The sequence below is a fragment of the Chiloscyllium plagiosum genome, unplaced genomic scaffold (assembly GCF_037043375.1).
Source record: "Chiloscyllium plagiosum isolate Xiang-an unplaced genomic scaffold, Cpla_swu_hap1 HiC_scaffold_5, whole genome shotgun sequence".
Classification (NCBI taxonomy): domain Eukaryota; kingdom Metazoa; phylum Chordata; class Chondrichthyes; order Orectolobiformes; family Hemiscylliidae; genus Chiloscyllium; species Chiloscyllium plagiosum.
The window spans coordinates 136154947-136175536 of NW_028270143.1; the positions used below are offsets into that span (position 1 = coordinate 136154947).

Here is a 20590-nt window from a genome sequence, read left to right on the forward strand (position 1 = left end):
AGGATCTGGAATATTGTTACAGTCAACAAATCCCCCTTTCAGTTATTGGACAGTGGTTAGCCATCCTGAATCCACACATCACTCAGTAAACAATATTTTTATGGTGCTTCGACCACTCCTTTTGCCATTTCTAAACCAACTGAGACACCATTTTCCATTCTGACTGCAGATCACTGCTGTTCTGTACTCACCATCTTGAGCAATCAGCAAACTAGCAAGTGGCTCCTTCCAAATGTCATTTTGCGGGTCTGCAAAGCACTACAATCAACAAGACCTTCTGATCAAGTCATTCATTCGTCATTACTCAGGAACTGCGCCTATCGTCAATATTACTTCAGAATTACTTCTTCAATAGTACATTGGTCTTTCACATTTCCCTTTAACTGTAGGTTCCCGCTCTAGGCTAAGCTTGTGACATTTCACCATGCTGTTTGAAACCATTCTCTCTCATGGTTCACAAGTTCCAAACATGTAAATGACACCCTTCAGCCCAAATAAATTAGTAAGTCATTCATATGGCTGTACAAATAACTGATGACAACTGGAGCAAGTAGTACGTTCCTAGAGTGATCAAAATATCTGAATACACTAATTCCAGTAGTTTCAATCAAAATGTCAAACATAGGTGCAAGTGGAGGAACGTATGAAGAAAGAGAGGCTGAAGTTGGCATTTGCTGATGACATTACTTATTCACCAGAGTTGAGAAAAAGAAATTTGCTTTTGTGGATTTGCTCCTTACCTTTAATGGTAGTTGAGTCTCATGTTCGATGAGGTTTGGAATGTGCCCATACTGTGACCAACCACATGATGCACTCACATTTTTTACGGTGAGTTACACTGTTAAATACACTAAGCAATTATAGCAGCTACTGTCCAAATGAGTTTTCGGTAAACATATGGTCATTGTTCATCCAATCATTGGCAACTACAGTTGTACCAAATGAAGATAAAGATCATGGTCTTGTTTAATTCTTGACAGAAATCAGGCAGCAGAGACTGAAAGTATATAAACTCTGTGGCAGCTATATAAACCAATACTAAACCGTAAGTACAAAGTAAGTCCATGGCATTGACAGATGATTGACTAATCACAGGTTAACTGTAGGGACCTGAAGGACCTACACAATCAACCACATGGTTCTTGCTAAGTCTGTAAGATAATACCAGCCCTAGCTGGGCATGCAGTAAGCATTCAGGGCTCTGAACCGGTGAAGTTACGTTTAGTTGTTTACCTTCATATATAGACTCAATGCTGTACCACCAATGGATAGGTCAGAACGGTGAGAAACTGTGTACCATATGTATTGTAACTAGCTTTAAATGAACAATGCCAAACACAGTTGATAGTGGAATCCGGGAAATCAGCCAAATTTGCCTGGTTTTCCCAATCAACCATCAGCTGCATTAGCACTATGTTCCTACACAAGTAACAACCAAGCTCAATCATTAAATAAGACTATTTCTTGTATAGACTCCTACAGAATACCAAAAACCTGTCTAGTAAAAGCACTTCTCATTAAAAGTCAAAATCCTTTGTCATATCCAAGAATTCTATTTGATCAAAGCAGTAAATCAGTGAAATAATGTACTTTACAACTCCAAAGCTCCCCAATATGTACCAAAATAATAAAACCACATCTTCATCTGACCCTACACAAATCTGATTCTTTTCTCAACCCATATATTAAATTACTTGACAATATTCGAATACCACCAACAACCCACCATTCCCATACCCAAAAATTAATAGAAATTTATCACGTGTACTTTTATATGAAAAATACAGTTAAAAGCTTTTAAGTCACACCACCATGGCGTCTACATCAATGACAAGTCATTCAAAATAAATAAAGAAAAAAATTAGTAAAAGTTCATTACAGTTCAGTTAATGGCTCCAATTAAATATACCCAAATATCACTCATCTTCCACCATCTACCCATAAAATTCATAAACCCAAGCTCACGTCAAATGTTTCCCCAAGTTCTGCTTTCTACTACGACACAGTGCAACCAATTTAAAACAGAACTAACTGGCAGATAAACATAACAGAAGACTTAGCAGGTGAACCATCAAATATCAATATAAAGTGCCTATGCCAACTAGTTTTTTAGATGTAATTAACTGCCAGGGCCTACTCTGCCTCTACATTAGGCCTCAAATCCCTTCCAGTTCCACATTTTGCTGGCGTGTTAATAAAAACAAAATCATTGCTCACCTCGTTCAATTTGGAGCATTCGCTGAGTTCTAATGATTCTAAGATTGTTGACTAATCACAACAATCGATCTCTATCAGGATAATTTCTCTACATTAAACTCAAACACAAACTGAGCTGAACAAGCAGGTATGGAAAGCTTTTTGAGAGCCACAGAGCAAAAGTCACCAGTGCTTTTCATTATTCTCATTTACAAGATGTCCATTTAAATATGGCACATAGACTGAACACTATATAGTAGCTAGCAGGTAGCAGTACAGCGTACATCAAGGTCAAGACAGAATGCCCAACAATGTCAGTCTTGAGGACAAAAGGCTGCTTATGTGCAACTTTGTGGTGGACAGCATAGATGAAGAGCATCCAGATCCAGAAATTCAACGTGACAGAGATGGCACAAGTCTCGGATAAGTGAGTTACAGTGAAAAGCCAAACATTAAAAATGCAGTGTATCTGCAACCGTGGCAGTGCCCAGGACATTGAAGTGTCTTTTGCATATATAACCTTTCCTGACAAGTGCACTTGTCAGCTCTCATGAATGTGCAGAGATTTATACTTGAAGCTGCACTAGCAGCAGCAGCAACTAAATGGAGGAGGAAAGAAGGGATGATGGTGCTAAGGAATGAATACTTTTCCACTTTGCTCCCAGTTCTGGCATTAGCAGTGGTTGAGATGAAGCATATGACTTGTCCTTGGATTCTAGCAATGAGCTTTTTCTTCCGGTCACTTCTAGTGCATCAGGATATTTCTTCCAATTCTGATGTTATTGGTCCTAGCAGCCTACCAATGCTAGGCAAGTGGCACTCTGACCAAATTTAGAGGCCAGGATGCTTTGCAGCAGGAGAGGAGGAAAGAGGAAAACAGGAGGATCAAATGACAAAAAGAAATTGTGCAGAGTGTTGAAACTCATTGTTCAGGATTTACAGAAAGCGGAGAGTAGTCCTTCACTCCATCTACCTGGGTTGGAGTGATTGCCAAATCCCTGAGATGAAAGATAACACCATTCTGTCTAATTTAATCTTAGCTACCTGCCAGGCCTTTGATTTTAATTTTGTAAAATGTGTGTGCCTCCCTTTTTCCGCAATACCATCACAAAACCAGTATTACCAACAGAACACTCACCAATGAATCCATATCCTTTATGCTTCCCCGTTGTGGGGTCTCGGGCCAAGGTGCAGGATTTAATCTTTCCAAAGGCCTCGAACACACTTTTAATGTCATCATCCGACAGATCCGGGTGAACGGACGCGACATAAATTCTGTTAAACGCCCTGGCTTCCTCTGCAAGCTGGTCTATGATTGGTTGAGCTTGTCCTATGTTACTCGGTCTGCCAACCTGTAACAAAAGAAACCCCCGCCAATTACAGACCAAGCTAGAAATGAATACGAACCATGCCACTTCTCCTGGAAAACACGGGCTAGGAATGGAGATGCCACCTGAAATCTTCCCGGGACATTGCAAGTAACCCAGAAACATTGGCAAATGGCACCATTAGTCATGAAATTGGGGGCACCTCACAGTCTGTTCCCATTAGGAAGAGGCCATTTTTGAGTTAATATTTTTAAAAAGACCTCGCTCATCAGGAACACTTTGAGTGTTCAAATGGAAAAGCTTTGTGTGTTTTACAGGAGAGCATGTAGCATGCTGGCACATCTAATTAAAGGGAAACTACACCTCATTTAAAAAACAGTAAATTTCCTGCTCCCACGCACAGTCCCCTGCCAAGCGCTCTGAGTCACACGCTGCAATGCTGCGGAGAAATCCACCCCGTAGCCTCGCGTTTGTTCACCACCGGGAGGGGATAGGGACATGGGGAGGGAAGGATATACGCAGTTCACACGCCTACTCACAGTGCATTCTAGGTAGAATGACATCACTGCAGCTGCACTGTACAAAACCTTCCACAGAATTTACTTACCTGTGGAAGACTTGTACAGGGCAGCTACAGAACAAGCAGACCAGAGTGATGCCACCCTACCTAGAATGCACTGTAAGCAGGAGAAGGAACAGCGACACCGGGCAGTGGGAGAAAATGCAATGTCACGAGCTGGACTTCTCCCCAACACAGCAGTGTACAACTCAGAACAATTGGCAGAAGTCTGCACCTGAGAGCAAGCTATCGAAACTTACCACTTTTTAAATGGACTGAAGGCCCCTTTAACAGATATCAAATACAAGTGGGTTGTCTGTGCATGTTTACTGGGAGTGCCCTGACTTGTTCCCCCAGCCAATCGCAGGATATCATGATGGTGTGGTACTGTCTATCAGCACTAAAACGCAACCTGCTGCGGAGACAGGCCGGAACTATCACAGTAAACATAACGGGCGGTGAGAAAGAAAAGATCAGAGACTGGTTTCAGAACTTTTAAGCATTTATTGTTTAAAATAGGAATTACAAGTTGATTTGATGTTGGTGGGAGAACCCTCATTCTCCAATCGATGTGAAGTGTCCAACCTGACAGATAACGTTTAAGAAGGAGGGAAGCGAATGGGAGGAACTGGGAAAGGTTTCCTAAAACAGGATATTCCAAGTATTTAATCCACTGAAGAATTATTTATAATTTATGTGGAATGTGAAATAAGAGAAAATCTTCGGAAGCGTGGGTCAGCAAGAGCTTCACCTAATATTTTCTTGTGATAATTGTCAAAGTCAATAAACAGCTCCAAGCACAAAGGAGCTTAATGTTCCAAGAAACAGAGGTGGTTTGGGATTATAATGCAGGCCATCAGAGAGTGGTAGAATAAGATAAAGACATCTAGATGTCAGATGGAAAAGTAATGAATAAGTGAGACCAAAGAATCCCAAGATTGGTAATCCCTGGACCCTAAGGGTCCAGAGTTAGTTGCCTCCTTTCACTCTCTGTGGCCTGGAATGCTAGGGCCCACTAGGACATTCCATGTGGAGTCTTCGATCTTCAACTACTATCAAACAGTAGATTCTCTGATCAGTAAAGGTCAACGTGCGACCCACAGTAGCCTACACATTTCACTGGAGGCAAGTATGCAAAGATCATCACAGTGCCTGCACAATGTCCTCTTTTGTACCTCACACAAAAGCTTTCAGAGTCAGCGGGAGCAAGACAAGAAAAGATGCCATGTACTTAATGAAAAGAACAGACCTCTTGTCAAACGAGAAGTAATTTAAAAAAAAATTATTGGGGAAGATAAATACTTTTATTTCGAAGAGGAGAGAGAAACCATGACCCTGGCCCTTCGCCCTAATCCCAGGCAAATTAAAATATCAGGCTGGCTCCTGGAGGTGCAGTCGCTTAGAATGTCGAGTGTTCCCACTGGCTGCGGGCACCTTAATGCTGGAATTTACAGCTGCTGATCCTTCTGAACAGAATGGCTGTCGGACTGGTGAGGAGGGAGAGGTCTACAGCCGAGTCCTGTTCTACATAAAAGCTTGGAGGAGACACAAAGAAAAGAGAGGTCGTTTCTAAGCACATAACAGGAATGGTTACGGTAGCATTTATAAAGTCAGCAACAACCCAGAGCTTAAACAAAGTCACCAGAAATCTGCTTCTATCAGGCTGGAGGAACTGACATTAATCTTGATGGGATTCATTGGAAAGCCATAAAAAGGGCTTCTCCCCTTTACTTCCAATCACCAAACCTCACCTGCATCGTTACCATGCCATTAGTGTCTGAGAGGAGACATTATCATTTCCCCAACTGTACATTAAACCTTCATATCCCCATGTGCTGAACATTATTCACAGGGCACCTATGAAGTAAACTCATCTTTCCACATCCCTTCTCATTCTGCATCCATTTTCAGATCGCCTTCTCAACTAAGGTATTCTTTACCTGTTGCCCAGATACATTCATTTTTCTGCCCCATCCCAATCACATTAACCCTCCAAAATCTAACATTACGTTCGCATAAGCTGGTTAGCAGCTCTGCGACGCACCTCCTCCTCCCTACTCTGTCTGATTCAACCTACCAGCTGAATAACCGGTATGGATTTCCTGGGAATCCCAGCCACTCACTGGACCCACTCACCTCAGGTGAGTCTGCCTTCCAATTTGTCACAATGACAATGTCAGTCCTTGGTTTTTATGGCATAACTCAGCCAACAGGTACAAGTCACAGTGAACCCCCTTGTAAATTCTATTTAATTCTGGAATTAAACATGGACATTGCCAGAAAAGAAGGTAGATGTGTAGCTTGGTCTTAAACAGGCAACTCTCGCCCCCTCATGCACACCACACAGGGTAAACAAATGGACAGCACTCTGCAGCTAATGTGCTAAAGTTCACTGTGCACTACATCAGTTCCTCCATTTATGCCACACTGATTGCAGCTACTAAGTTTTCGTAATCCCATAACCTATTCCTAGCCTTACTTACCAACTCAGCTGAGAAGTCTAAGCTGGAGCAATAAACAGTTGACTCTGGTCCAGTTGTCACAGCTGATGTGCAGAGGTGACCTTATTAGCAGCTATGGCACGTACTGATCTATATCAATGCGCCTTTGACTCAACACCCTGAATCAATGAAATTGGAATGTCTTGTATGGGATTAAAGCTAAGCTTAGAAAACAAAAAGAACTGACTTTGATGAAAGAAATGTTCCACCATTAAGTGTTTATCAGAATTCTGGTGGAGTCATCCAATTTTTGACTTGATTGCTGGGATAACGAACATTGAAGGAATTAAACTGGCCACTATCTACAAACCATTTTAAAAGCAAAAAAAAAAATTCCGTTTTGCTTTGCATCTGAAGGGCCTGTTTCAGTCATTGCTGACAAGATGACAATGCAATGAGTGTTCACAGTTGTCACCAAAATACCATATAGATAGCTGACTGTATCATTAACCAACATGTAACCATGAGTTGACAATCGTCACGTGTTTAAGGGAACAATGGAAATCAGTGGGGTCCTGGGATTTTCTGTTCTGAAGTCACCTTGTGCTTTATTCTTTTAGTGGAGCACATTGCATTTCATCATCGCATATTTGGAAAAAAAATGAAAAAGAATCAAAGGTTTTGTGGAGACTCTAATCTGAACAGATAGCTACATATTCAAGTGATGAAGTTGCTTACCTTAATGTTTCTGCCTCCCAGCATCACCGAGTTCATCTGCTCAAGAGCAAGCTGAGCTGCCTCAGGAACTTCGTACTCCACAAAGGCAAAGCCCTATAAGCAAAAGGAATGGCCTCACTCTCAGCTCTTCTATAGCACAGCGTAAGCTACAGATCTTGTGCCAGCTGACCCCTGTCACCTAATACGCGTAAAATGAAGACTTCACAACCACACGTTAATCACTTAGGTGAATGCTTAGCCCAACATGACATTAGGAACTGCACTTAAGAGTTTCCTGCTTAAATTTATTCTTGTTTCTCCTCTAAGCTTACTGGACAAACTACTCATCAAGGCTTGCAATCATGCTAGCTGATTCACATCGGCACACATCCGAAAGTGTATCTGGCCCATCCCAGTTTGGCTACAGTGCCGCATCAAAATGTTTCTTAACAAGCCCATAAGACATAGAAAAGTAGGCCATTCAGCCCATCCAGCCTGCTCTGCCATTCAATGAGATCACAGCTGATCTGATAATCCTCAACTCCACTTTCCTGTGATCAAATTATTGATCAAAATTTGCCTACCTCTGCTTTGGATATACCGAGCAACAGCCTCAACAGCCCCCTATGCTAAAGAATTCCACAGATTCACCACCAAGAAATATTTTACCTACCTTGTCAAGTCTCCTAAGGATCTTGTATGTTTCAGCAAGGTCATCTCTCAAATTTTCTAAACTCCACTGAGTACAGATCCAACTTACTCACTCAATTTCTCCTCATAAGACAGTCCCGCCATAACTGAGATCAGCCAAGTTCACCTTTTCTGGACTGCTTCCAGTATGTCTTTGCTCAGATAAGGCACTCAAGTGTGTTCACAATATTCCAGCTGTGGTCTGTGCAGATTTTCTAACTAATATCTTAATTCCATCTAACCGTGATTGCAGAATGCAGGAAACTAACTTAATAGTTTCTGTTGGAGAAGGTAAGAGGAGGAGGCCATTCAATTCATGTCTGTTTTACTATTAAATCAGATTCTGGCTCGTTACTGCCTAATGAAAACCAAGTTGAGTCTGAAAGTTTGATTTAACCCTATATCCACAGGCCTTTGCGGGATACATCTCCAGATTTCCACTGTCAATTGAGTGAAGAAATGCTAGACCCTAAATGCTCAAGCTCTGGATTCCACCTGCAAAACCAGTTTTTCTTTGTCTACTGAACCAATTCCTTTGCCATTTTGAACATGTCAATCAGAAAAGAGTTTTCAAATTCAATCTATCTCCATAATTTAACCTTTTTAACCCCAGAATCATTCCAGGGAATCTGTGTCACAACCTACAAGTACAACATATAGCCCATCCTGTTGTGTGGTGGCCAGAACTGAACACAACTACTGTAGATATGTTCTGATCAAACACCTGGGAAACTTAATTTCCTCCCTTTCCAATTCCAATCTTGGAGGTTTAAGCACACCACCCATTCGTTTTTTCAGTAGCTTTTAGCAACTTTTCTGTATGGTTACTCAACCGTCTTTCCATGAAGAAAACTAAAATGGAGATGATCCTGCTTTGCCCACAAAGTTCAGCTATGAAAATATGAATTAACAGGAACGAGCCATTTATCATTTTCAGCCTGCTCCACCATCATGACTAGTCTGATTGTGGTCTCAGTACCCCACATATCTCAATACCGTTTAGCTTCCTTGTTAATACAGATTGTACTTCAGCTTTATCCACTCAATCGGCCATGTCCCTTCAAAACTTCCTCGCGAATATCAGCCACAAACAATTTTTATTTGGTCACCCCATGTCACTAATGCATATTGAAGAATGGGTCTTAGTGTAACGTCCTGGGGAACACCACTTGTCACAGCCTACCAACTGATCAGCCTTCTTAATCTCACTGTTTCCCACTTCCCAACTAGTCCACCTTGGACTACCTCCAACTTCACACAAGCTCATTTTCATTTACACTTAGTGTAGATCCGTACCAAATGTCAACTGGAAGACCATAATGATAATTCCTATTGACCTCAGTCAAAAAACAGAATCCAAGTGAGGAAATTTCAGCTGTATTAATCCTCATCTTCCAAAGCTGACTTTATTTATGCACTGTACCAGAGGATTAGAAAGCTAACATCATATCACTGCTCCAAAAAGGGAGAAAAGAACAAACTCAAGCCGAGTGAGTTGATCTTTTGGAATTCATTACCTGAGGTTTTGGATAAATACAGGCCAATCAGGGATTCAGCATGATTTTGTGAAAGTTAAAATCAAGTGGAAGCTAATGCTGGCAAATCACAGGGCAACACAATGAAAATGTCTAAAATAGCAGAAGGGTAAAGAGAAGCAGGCCCTCGGCAGCTGTAGGGTCTATAACAGTAGACCACAGAAGATTAAACTTAGGAAATTCGGTACAAGAGGGCAAGAGAGCTGCAAATCTGAGGAATTCCTGTCCAGACTTACTGGTCAAGGCAGAAACTATTTCAACTTTAAAGGACTAAACTGGATAAGTGAATGAAGGAACAAAGGGAACAGTGCAGATAAACATACCAATGCTGAGTAAAAGCCAACACTTGAATTGGTCTGAATGTCTGTTTTTGTGTTGCAAATCCTACACACTAATGAAGACGACAAATTTTGAAATGTTGTGACTTCAGTAGTACTGAAGATAAAAGCAACAAATGATTGTACACAATAACAGTAACTCTCAGCTGCACACCATAGCAAGTATATATAGATTTAGAAAAAGGCCCACGGCCACTCAAAGAATGAGTACCTAGGATAAGGGAATTAGTTCGAATTAATTTTGGCTTATATTCCTTGGCATGAGGTGATCAAGTTTATGGAAATGAGAGTTGATTTCTTCCTCTTGCATGGAAATTCATAAAGATAGAAATAAACATACAACACAAAGTGCCAATTCAAGTCAACACTTTATCCTTCCTCAAACAATACTTTAAGGGCATGGACGGTACTGCTGTTAATTAATGAAAACTAATACCTCCTTGGGAAGATAGAGATGCAGAATGATAGGGAAGAAAAATTAGGATAAACGAACCAAGAGAGCAGGCCTCTGGTCTTTTTCTTGTGATCGCTCAGTTCTCTTACTTGGAGGGAAGATTGCTCCAACTTCTCCATCTTAAAAAACACAACCATCCCAAAGTCACCAGAGTGACTCTTCTCTGCATCACCTCCAGATTTCTCTCATGACTAAGAATCATACCAGACTTCAACGGTTAACAGATTTCGCTCTCTGCAGAGCTGCTAAGTTTCTCCAACATTCTGTATTCATCTAGTCTGTCTACTCTTGCCATCTAATTCCAATCTGGCCAGTTGATTGCTGCTCCAATTACAGGCACTTTGAGCACGCAAGCCAATAAACCTTGCCATTTCCACCCATCCCTTAACTTCACACTATGATACCCCTCCATCTATTTAAAATCATGAAGTGTCAATATTCCAGGATTAAAGGGAACACCAAAACAAACTATACTTGTGACAATGTAGTGGTTCATCTCTACAGTTTTAAGTTTTCCCATTTTACTACACTGCAGTCAGCTTGTTATCTACGTTTGAAATTAGTTCCCCAGCCTGCTAATTCTCATGACTATCTTGAGTCAAACCAGAATGTGACCAAGATCATCTCAAATGTTGCTTATCCCAGAGTCTAAATTGCAACATTGTGGGAAAACCTGCAAGGAGATCAGCTTAATTACAAGTGGTAGAAGCTCCATGATGTTAGGATCCTGAAGATGAATGCCAGTTTTAGTGCCACTAGTTTCACTGAGCCTCCTGTGTTTCATACTAATTAGCCCTCAATAATACAAAAGCAAGCAATGAAAGAAAGGAGAACCTTGTGTTTCATTGTGACAGAGTCCCATGACATGTCGATGCTCTTGATTGGTCCAAATGGAGCAAAAGCCTGTCGGATGGTATCTTCCCCCAGCTCATAATAAATCGATCCAACGTAAACACGACACATGATCGCCAGCGCACGCTGTCTCTGTGCTGCCATCTGATCCAGAAAGGAATGAAAGAAGTGTGAATATGTACATCCAAGCAACACTAATCAAAGCACCCTAACAGACAGAGTCTGGACAGTAGGGACAAGTAACAGAGCATTACTGCATGTGGCTAAATAACAGGCTGTATCTTTCAGGCAACTTAGCTGCTACACTGCAATATGCAGATCTCAGTTAACAAATGCCATACAAAATGATTAACTAAATAGAGAAAAAAAAAGCTAGCACTTACTGTGGATTGTACAGCCTCAAAAAGCACATTTTGATTTATCAGAATGGTCCCATTGGTTATAACTCATCTTTTACAAGATGGAACGGTAAACTATCAGTTTGAAGAATGGCAGAAGGGGCCTTCACTTCAACTAAACTGCAGTCTCTGCTCACATAATGCTCCAACGAGCTGAATGGCAGGGAGTGTTCTCTGTAATTCTGTCTTAACATCCTGTCTGCAATCTCATTTAGTGAAGTTGTTTCACAGTGGGTCAGCAATGCAGCACCAACTGCACACACACTCAGTTTGGGAGGTAGGATGGGAGAAGATTTGGAGAAAGCAAGAGAGATTCCCAGAACTATACCAGACCAGAACTTGCCATCAGATATGGTCAGAACTTGGGAACTCTGAGCCAATTCAACACTGGGGGTGACACCTCAATCCTTGTGCAAGGGCCTCATCCTGAATGAAAAAAAAGGGAAGTGTTTAAGGAAAAGGCATGAACAGGCCAATCACAAAATCCCACAGCACTGATGGTGACAAAGAGGTGGCCTGGACTATGTTCTCCCCTTGAGTGGGAAGGAGACAAAGCACTGCTGCAAATTTAGAAAGGTCACAAGGGGACATGGAGAATAGAGGGAGAAAGAATTAAAAAGGGGAAAAAAAAAGAGAAAACATAAAATCTCTACCCACCCTTTACCACCACTTCCACAAAAAGAAAGCTGACATAACAGTTGTGGAAATTGTTCAAAAAACAGTCCAGATGTGATGAGAAGGGAAAACACACAGACATGTAAATGTCATTGTAAACTGTAAAGCTATTTGTGCAACCTTCCTTGAAGCTTAACAATCCCACTTTTAAGTACAACAAAAGAACCCCTTTGAAAAACCTCCAAAAAAAATGTTAATCAAACCAGTATTCTCAACAGAAAAGAGCAAGTCCTAATTTCATAGCAATTGATAACATTTGCTCACTCTCACTCTCTCTCTATCCTCTCCACTCCACCTGACAAACTGTCTAAAGCATTAGAATCTGCAGTTACCTTTCATGCCTGCACAGGTGCTTACTACGTCAGATTACGACCACTCTGCAGCAGAGGAGCTAAGATCGCTTACTGTGGGCTTTTAACCAAAAAAAATCACATTGCTCAAGACATTTTCAAAACTCCAAGTGTTAGTGCTTTTTGACAAAAGTCCCTACCTGATCTTTGGAGTCGAGACAATCGCACAGTTCCCAGCATGCCCATTTTCGAAAGGAACCCAGTGTCTGATGAGAGGAAGTCACTTATGAAAAAAATCTAATAAAGCCTTTTTTTGTTTAACTTTGAGGTGACAGTAAGTGTTATGGATGTCGGTACGCCAGAGTTCCCACTAGGCTTTTAAAAATTTTAATGGTCTGAAAAATTAAGTCCCCTTTGAGTTTTTGTACTGAATGGCTAAAACCATAATTAGTTGTTTTTGTTATTAGTGTACTCTCCCATAGCCAAAACTTCCATGCATACTGCACTCATGACAGAGAATATATAAGGTTAGATACAGTGAAGCCCCCTTATTGTTACTTCTCTATACCCCCCTTTTCACAGTCTAGTATGCCCAAAAACACAAAACTGGTCCACAGTCAGTTTGGTTCAATGAGTATCTAGTGCTTTAATCTGATCTCTGACTCTTCCTGTACTGCTCCCACCTCTTGGAAATGATCAGGACATACAGACTATATCATCCTCCCATCTCTGAAGATGGCTGCGCACTGACAGAATTGGGATGAGTTATTTGAGGAAAGTCATTATAAACGCTAAATTTGCAACAAAATTCAGAAATAAGGTGGGGGAGGGAGAGAGTGTGAGTGGAAGGGAGCAGGGAGTGGAGAATTTAAAAAGAAACAGCTTACAGACCACACGCTGAAAAGGACCCAGAGTACAAGCAGCCAGCAGACCTAGAGCCATTCACCAACAGCATAGCAACACACAGACCTTCAGTAGTTTGACAGGCTGAATGTGACAATAAAAGGGCTTCCATATTGAAAGCTTTTCACTATGGGACTTTGTCTCTGGATTTATTACAATTCCTAATATCCCTTCCCCAAGCTTTAACTATCCTCAAAAGATCAGAGAAAGGGCAAATCTACAAGATTTTAAAATAATAGGAACCCTGATGTACACGTACACAGTTCAAGTAAGCTCATTATTTAAACAAAAAGGAACCCAGACTCCAATCAGAGACAGACTCAGGTTTTATATTACTGAGGTGACAAATAAAGTGAGGATGTGTGTACACAAACAAACAGTCAGAATGGTGAAGACTTCAAACAGGAAGACAGAAAGTGCCCAGAACCCAGTATTTGAACTGTCAAAACAGCAAAACTACTGGGCAAAAAAAGGAAAATGAATGGATTGCAAATTGTAATTGAGAGCTCTAACCAGCAAGGGGGAGACTCCAGCCTAACACCATATGTGCAAAGTTAGGCATTGCGACGATTTTAAAAGTTGAGAGAGACATGCCCACTGCCATGGTTCAACAGTCCATGCATTAACATTGTTGCCTGTAGAAAAGCGCTGAGTGGGAACTGCCACTTTACAATGCTCTAGCAAATCGTGGAACAAATTCATCTACAATGCAACCCTTTATTCAACCCTCCAGCACATTAAAAAACCTGCTTCTATAGCAGATGGAAGTGGAAGGCAACTGAGTAACAGCTAACTGGAATAGGGCAATGGAAAGCACAGTACAGTTCACACAGTACCAGTATTAATTTACAATATTAACAGTTCCAATGCACAACTTTAAAAGTACAACTTTTATCCTTCATGTCGTTTTTTTTTGGACGGGGCAGGTGGTGGTGGGGGGGGGGTGGAATTACTCACTTATGTCCATTACAGCCCATCACTCCCCATTTGGATTTCTGGCTGTTGCTACAGTGCAAATAGGTTTAATCAAAATCACAACTGATATCCTACATGGCAGTGGGCAACATCACCTATTCCTGTCAACATTTACATGACATCATCCAAAACAATAGGTTCCATATGTAGACGGATTGTTCCTTCAATATCACCTTCCAAATCCCAGCTCTACCATCTAGAAAGACAAGGGCAGCAGCAGATGCCTGGGGTCACCAGCACCTGCAAATCTCTCGGTATCCTAACCTCCAACTATGTTCCTTCACAGTCAAAATCTGGCAATATTTGCTCGAACAGCAGACGGTGAAATTAGATTCAATAAACCAATGTCCTTTAGGGAAGGAAATTTACAATCTTTACCTGTTCTGGTTTACATGTGACTCCAGACCCACAGCAATATGGTTGACTCAATTACCCCAAGAAATGCCATGGTTCAGAATGCAGCTCCACGTTCTCCAGGGCAATTAAAGATGGGCAATAAATGTTGGCCCAGGCAGTGACAATCAAATTTTTAAAAATGTTACACCACACATTCACTTCTCCACCCTGCCACTATATTTGATCAGGCAATCTGCACGTCCACTGTCCAGTGCTAGATAAACAGCAATTATCAGCCAAGAAATACTGGGAAGACACCTTCACATCTTTACCACAAATTCCACTCCCTAGTCACTAACTCTCCTTTCTCTCTGCCCACTAAAGCTGAATGAGCTTCCAACCAGTCACTTTTGTAGCAGTATCCAATCCTGCCTCATCTTCAATTGTATGTTATTCTCATCTTTCACCATTACTTCTAACCTTGACTATTGTAAAGGTCTCCTGGACAGAGTTTCATATTGAAAATGGCAATGTTGAGCACATTCAAAAATCAGTTTTTCACAATCTAATGCTCTCATCAATTTCTTATGGCAGCATCCCAGTGTTCTCATGCTCACTTTTAAATCACTTCCTCCCACCAGTCCCTCCGCCAAACCCAATGGCCCCACCATTCCCCATCTCCACAACGTCTAAAGTCGCTTTTGAGAACATATCAACTTAATCATTCCAGCATTGGTAGCCTACGTGAAAAGTTGTAGAATTCTCATCCCAAATCTCTCCACTTTGCTCTTACCACCCAAGCCCTTGTTCACATGTCTTCATAGCTCATGACTCAACCTCAAAGTTTATTTGACCTATGAAGCATCTTGGGACATCGTACAAAGCTGTAAACATTACATTAATGAGAATGACCACTGATTGAAAGCAGCCCCAGAGCATCGTACCAAGTTAAATCTCCAGGCTCATACAGCCATTAACCAGTTACCTTCCACCTAATCTATACTGCTGTAAAACTCAATGGACTCATAAAAGCACCTCTAAACACATTTACCAAATTCAAAGTGTCACATAGTAGCTAATTTATAGACCTTTGAATTAATTCGTGAAAACAGGCATGGTTGGTTAGCGTTTAGTGCCCATCTTGAATTCCCCTGGAGAAGCTGGTAGAGCACTAGATTTGTAATACATATTACTTGGAACACAGATCATTTTAAATTCCAGGCAGATTGACATGAAGGTTTTTTTTTTAATTATCAGCTTCAGTCTTTCTGGAACAGTGACCTAAATCCAGCATTACCCAGAAAGTATTTAACTGCAGATGCCTTTGGAAGAGGTTTAAAGTTTATGACAGCCATTGTAAACACATTAAGGTCTACTCAGAAGCATCAGGACCAAGTTCAGATGACAACACGGATAAATTCAGAAACAAGTTTTAATGTTTTTCTGAGCAAAATGTTTCAGTGCAATTCAAGGGAAACTAGTCATCACGGCACAAATGTTTAGCTTGTGAAGTTTCAAGACCAGGAGAGTTTTGAAAGAAATTTGCAAGTTATTACAACTGAGAAACTTGTGAAGAGTCCACGTCAGTAGACATGATATGCTCTCAAATCTTTCCTCAGTCTGTGGTAAAGAACTAAAAACAATTCACGGAGAAACTTTCACAATAGAAATAGGGATAACTTCTCCATCCTGGAGTCTCTGCAATGGACGGCTTTGGGAAATATGTTGAAACTTTGCTCTGATGTTTATGTGAAGATATTTCTAAACTCAATCGGTAAAGTACATTTCTTGTGCGTTTTGTTATTCACTCACAGGACATAGGTGTCACAGGCTGGGTGAGTATTTATTACCTATTTCTAGTTGTTTTTGAGGTGGTGGTGGCGAGTTGCCTCCTCTAACTGCTGCAGCCTAACTGCTGTGGGTTAACCCACAGTACCAAGGGAAGGAATTCCAGAATTTTGACCCAGCAGCATTGAAGGAATAGCGATATATTTCGAAGTCAGGATGCAAAGTAGCTTGGAGGGAAACCTGAAAATGGTGAGGTTCCCCATATACCTGCTGCGTTTGTCCTTCTAGATGGAAATGGTTGTGGAATGTGCTGTCTGAAGATCTTTGGTGAATTTCTGCAATGCAGCTTATAGATAGTACATATCGTTGGAACTGAGCATCAGTGGTGGAGGGACTGAATGTTTGAGGGTGTAGTGGTAATCAAGAGGTTCTGGATGGTGTGAAGCTCAAGCTTTGTTTAAACTCCACCCATCCACACAAGTGGGTAGTATTCCATCACACTCCTGACTTGCATCTTGTGGAGGGCTATCAGGCTTTAGGGAATCAGGAAGTGAGTTACTCACTGCAGTATTCCTAGCCTCCGACCACTTAGGCCACTGTGTTTATGTGGCGAATCTAGTTGTGCTTCTGGTCAATGACAACCCCAAGATGTTGATAGCTCAGGATTCAGTGATGGTAACATCACTGAATGTCAAGGGGTGGTGGTTACATTGACTCTTATTAGAAAGAGTGATAGTCTGACATTTATGTGGTGTGACTGTTACTTGCCATGTGCCAGACCAAATCTGGATATTGTCCATACCTTATTGCATTTGAACATGAACTGCATAAGTATGAGGAGTTGCAAATGGTGCTAACATTACACAATCAGCAAGTATTTCTACTTCTAACCTTATGATGATGGGAACGTCATTCATGTAGTTGAAGATTGTTGGGCTGAGGACACTACCCTGGTAGACTCCTGCAGAGATGCCCTGAACCTGGGATGACTGACCGACAACAACCACAACCACCTTCCTGTGTGCCTGGCATGATTCTAACCAGCAGAGTTTTGTGACAAGTTTTGCGAATGGCTTTAAAGGTTATTTTATTTATTTTTTGAAAAGAGGTTGTGAGGCAGAGGTGCTCAGCAGTCTGGGGTAATGAAAACAAGTTGGGCAGCCTTGGGTTTTCTTTTAAACAGCGTGAATGGGTGGGACCAGCTCTCAGATTTATTTCTGGGTTTCAGGTTTCTCAGTCGCCTCAAAAGCTTTTTGGGGGATGGGGGGGGAAGCTTCAGTGAATGTCACTTAGCTGCCACACTGAATTTTCTCTTGATGTTTTTCCCTCCTGGATGGGAGAACTGCATGGGACAACCTGTGTCTGAATTTTCCTTTCTTGCCCAAGGATGAGTTTAGGAATATTACTATAGTAGAACAGTTAATTGGCAATTACTGTATCTAGCTGAAAATGTATTGTTGAAAAGCACAGGTCAGGCAGCATCCAAGGAACAGGAGAATCGACGTTTTGGGCATGAGCCCTTCTTCAGGAATGAGGAAAGTGTGCCAAGTAGGCAGAGATAAAAGGTAGGAGGAGGGACTTGGGGGAAGGGGTGTTGGAAATGCAATAGGTGGGAGGTGGTTAAGGTGAGAGTGATAAGGCGAGGGTGATAGGCCAGAGTGGGGGTGGGGGTGGGGGCGGAGAAGTCAGGAAGAAGATTGCAGGTTAGGAAGGTGGTGCGGAGTTCAAGGGTTGAGACGGAGAGAAGTTGGGGGGAGGGGAAATGAGGAAACTGGAGAAATCGGAGTTGATCCCTTGTAATTGGAGAGTTCCTAGGTGGAAGACGAGGTGCTCTTCCTCCAGCCGTCGTGTTGCTATGGTCTGGTGATGGAGGAGTCCAAGGACCTGCATGTTCTTGGTGGAGTGGGAGGGGGAGTTGAAGTGTTGAGCTACAGGGTGGTTGGTCGGAGTGTCCCAGAAACATTCTGCAAGTAGGCGACTTGTCTCCCCAATATAGAGGAGCGCAGATCGGGTGCAGTGGATGCAGTAAGTGATGTGTGTGGAGGTGCAGGTGAATTTGTGGCGGATATGGAAGGATCCCTTGGGGCCTTGGAGGGAAGTAAGGGGGAAAAAAAAAAGAGAGGGGGTGTGGGCGCAAGTTTTGCATTGCTTGCAGTTGCAGGGGGAGGTGCCAGAAGTGGAGGTTGGGTTAGTGGGGGGTATGGACCTGACGAGGGAGTCACAGAGAGAGTGGTCCATAACAGTCTGTACGCTGATTTTCATTGATTTTCCAAAACAGTACGGTGAGGCTCAAGTGTTTGCAGGTGGTCGATGCCAAGAATTCAGTCTAGTCTCATCTCTAGCTGTGAATCTACAGTCACATGTCAGCTGGACCAGGTAAGGATGGCAGGTTTCCTTCCCCGAAGGACAATTAGTTCACTGAATTCAAATTCCACCATGTGCCATGGTAGTACTCAAACCGCAGTCCTCAGATCATTAGTTGAGCTTCTGGACTAAATCTAGTGATCATACCACTAGGCCATCCCTTTCCCTTTTGTTAATATCTGCTGCTTCGTAAAATGTGCCAGTTAATTGCTGAAACATTCAAACAAATTAAACAAGTCAGATTTCATTCTGGGTTGCAACTTGCCCAGCAATACCATCGCAAATTGTGGCTTGTTTGGCATCACTATGAATTGAAGTTAATAGGGGATTATCTAACATGGATTATTGGAAACCATTAAGGCTAAGTAGAGATGAAGCAGAAAACTGAAGGTTGAAATAAAAACAACGATGTCTGAAAACACGATCTTGAAGTGATTACTTGAAATTACGTTTCCCTCCTCATCCAAAACATTAAGTCATTAGTTGAATCAAGTAGGTCTCATTGAATATGTGGATGTGCCGACTAGAGAAGGTGCAAAACCTCACCTCCTCTTGGGAAATAAGCCAGGGCAGGTGATTGAGGTGCCAGTGGGGGTGCACTTTGGGGCCATCAACCATAATTATATTCGTTTTAAAATAGCGATGGATAAGGATAGACCAGATCTAAAAGTTGAAGTTGTAAAATTGGAGAAAGGCCAATTTTGATGGTATTAGGCAAGAACTGTCAAAAGCTGATTGGGGGCAAATATTCGCAGGTATAGGGACAGCTGGAAAATGGGAAGCCTTCAGAAATGAGATAACGAGAATCCGAAGTGGGAAAGGCTGGTAGGTATAGGGAATGCTGGATGACTAAAGAAATTACAGGTTTGGTTAAGAAAAAGGAAGCACGTGTCAGGTATAGACAGGATAGATCGAGTGAATCTTAGAAGAGTATAAAAGGTAGTAGGAGTACACTTAAGAGGGAAATCAGGAGGGCAAAAAGGGGTATATGAGCACTTTAGCAAATAGAATTGAGAATCCAGCGGGTTTTTACAAATACATTAAGGACAAAAGGGTGACTAGGGAGAGAATATGGCCCCTCAAAGATCAGCAAGATGGCCTTTGTGTGGAGCTGCAGAAAATGGGGAGATAATAAAACTAGTATTTTGCATCAGTATTTACTGTGGAAAAGGATATGGAAGATATAGACTGTAGGGAAATAGACGGTGACATCTTGCAAAATGTCCAGATTACAGGAGAGGAAGTGCTGGATGTCTTGAAACACATTAAGGTGGATAAATTCCCAGGACCTGATCAGGTGTACCCGAGAACTCTGTGGGAAGCTAGAGAAGTGATTGCTGGGCCTCTTCCTGAGATATTTGTATCATTGATAGTCACAGGTGAGGTGCCAGAAGACTGGAGGTTGGTTAACATGGTACCACTGTTTAAGAAGGGCGGTAAAGACAAGGGAGGGAATCCTGAGGGACAGGATGTACATGTATTTCGAAAGGCAAGGACTGATCAGGGATAGTCAACATGGCCTTGCGCGTAGGAAATCATGTCTCGCAAACTTGATTGAGATTTTTGAGGAAGTAACAAAGATCAGGGCAGAGCAATAGATATGATCTGTATCGACTTTAGTAAGGCGTTCGACAAAGTTCCCCACGGGAGACTGATTAGCGAGGTTAGATCTTACGGAATACAGGGAGAACTAGCCATTTAGATACAGAACTGGCTCATAGGTAGAAGACAGAGGGCAGTGATGCAGGGTT

At 41.9% G+C, this 20590-nt stretch overlaps 2 protein-coding genes across 3 annotated transcripts in view; both read right to left on the reverse strand.

Annotated features, from left to right (window-relative positions):
• The window catches only part of LOC122546194 (uncharacterized), a 655534-nt gene that overhangs the window by 330731 nt on the left and 304213 nt on the right, over window positions 1-20590 (reverse strand). The window lies entirely within an intron of this gene.
• Window positions 1-20590, reverse strand: part of LOC122548380 (poly(U)-binding-splicing factor PUF60) — a 67396-nt gene that overhangs the window by 19665 nt on the left and 27141 nt on the right. Inside the window, exons 5-8 of one of the 2 annotated variants that reach the window (XM_043686952.2) lie at window positions 12674-12739; window positions 11093-11254; window positions 7263-7355; window positions 3335-3548 (exon numbers count right to left, since the gene is read on the reverse strand). In XM_043686952.2, coding sequence (XP_043542887.1) covers window positions 3335-3548; window positions 7263-7355; window positions 11093-11254; window positions 12674-12739 — 535 coding nt within the window. The remainder of the gene's footprint in view (window positions 1-3334; window positions 3549-7262; window positions 7356-11092; window positions 11255-12673; window positions 12740-20590) is intronic. The other variant, XM_043686951.2, reaches the window with a different exon arrangement.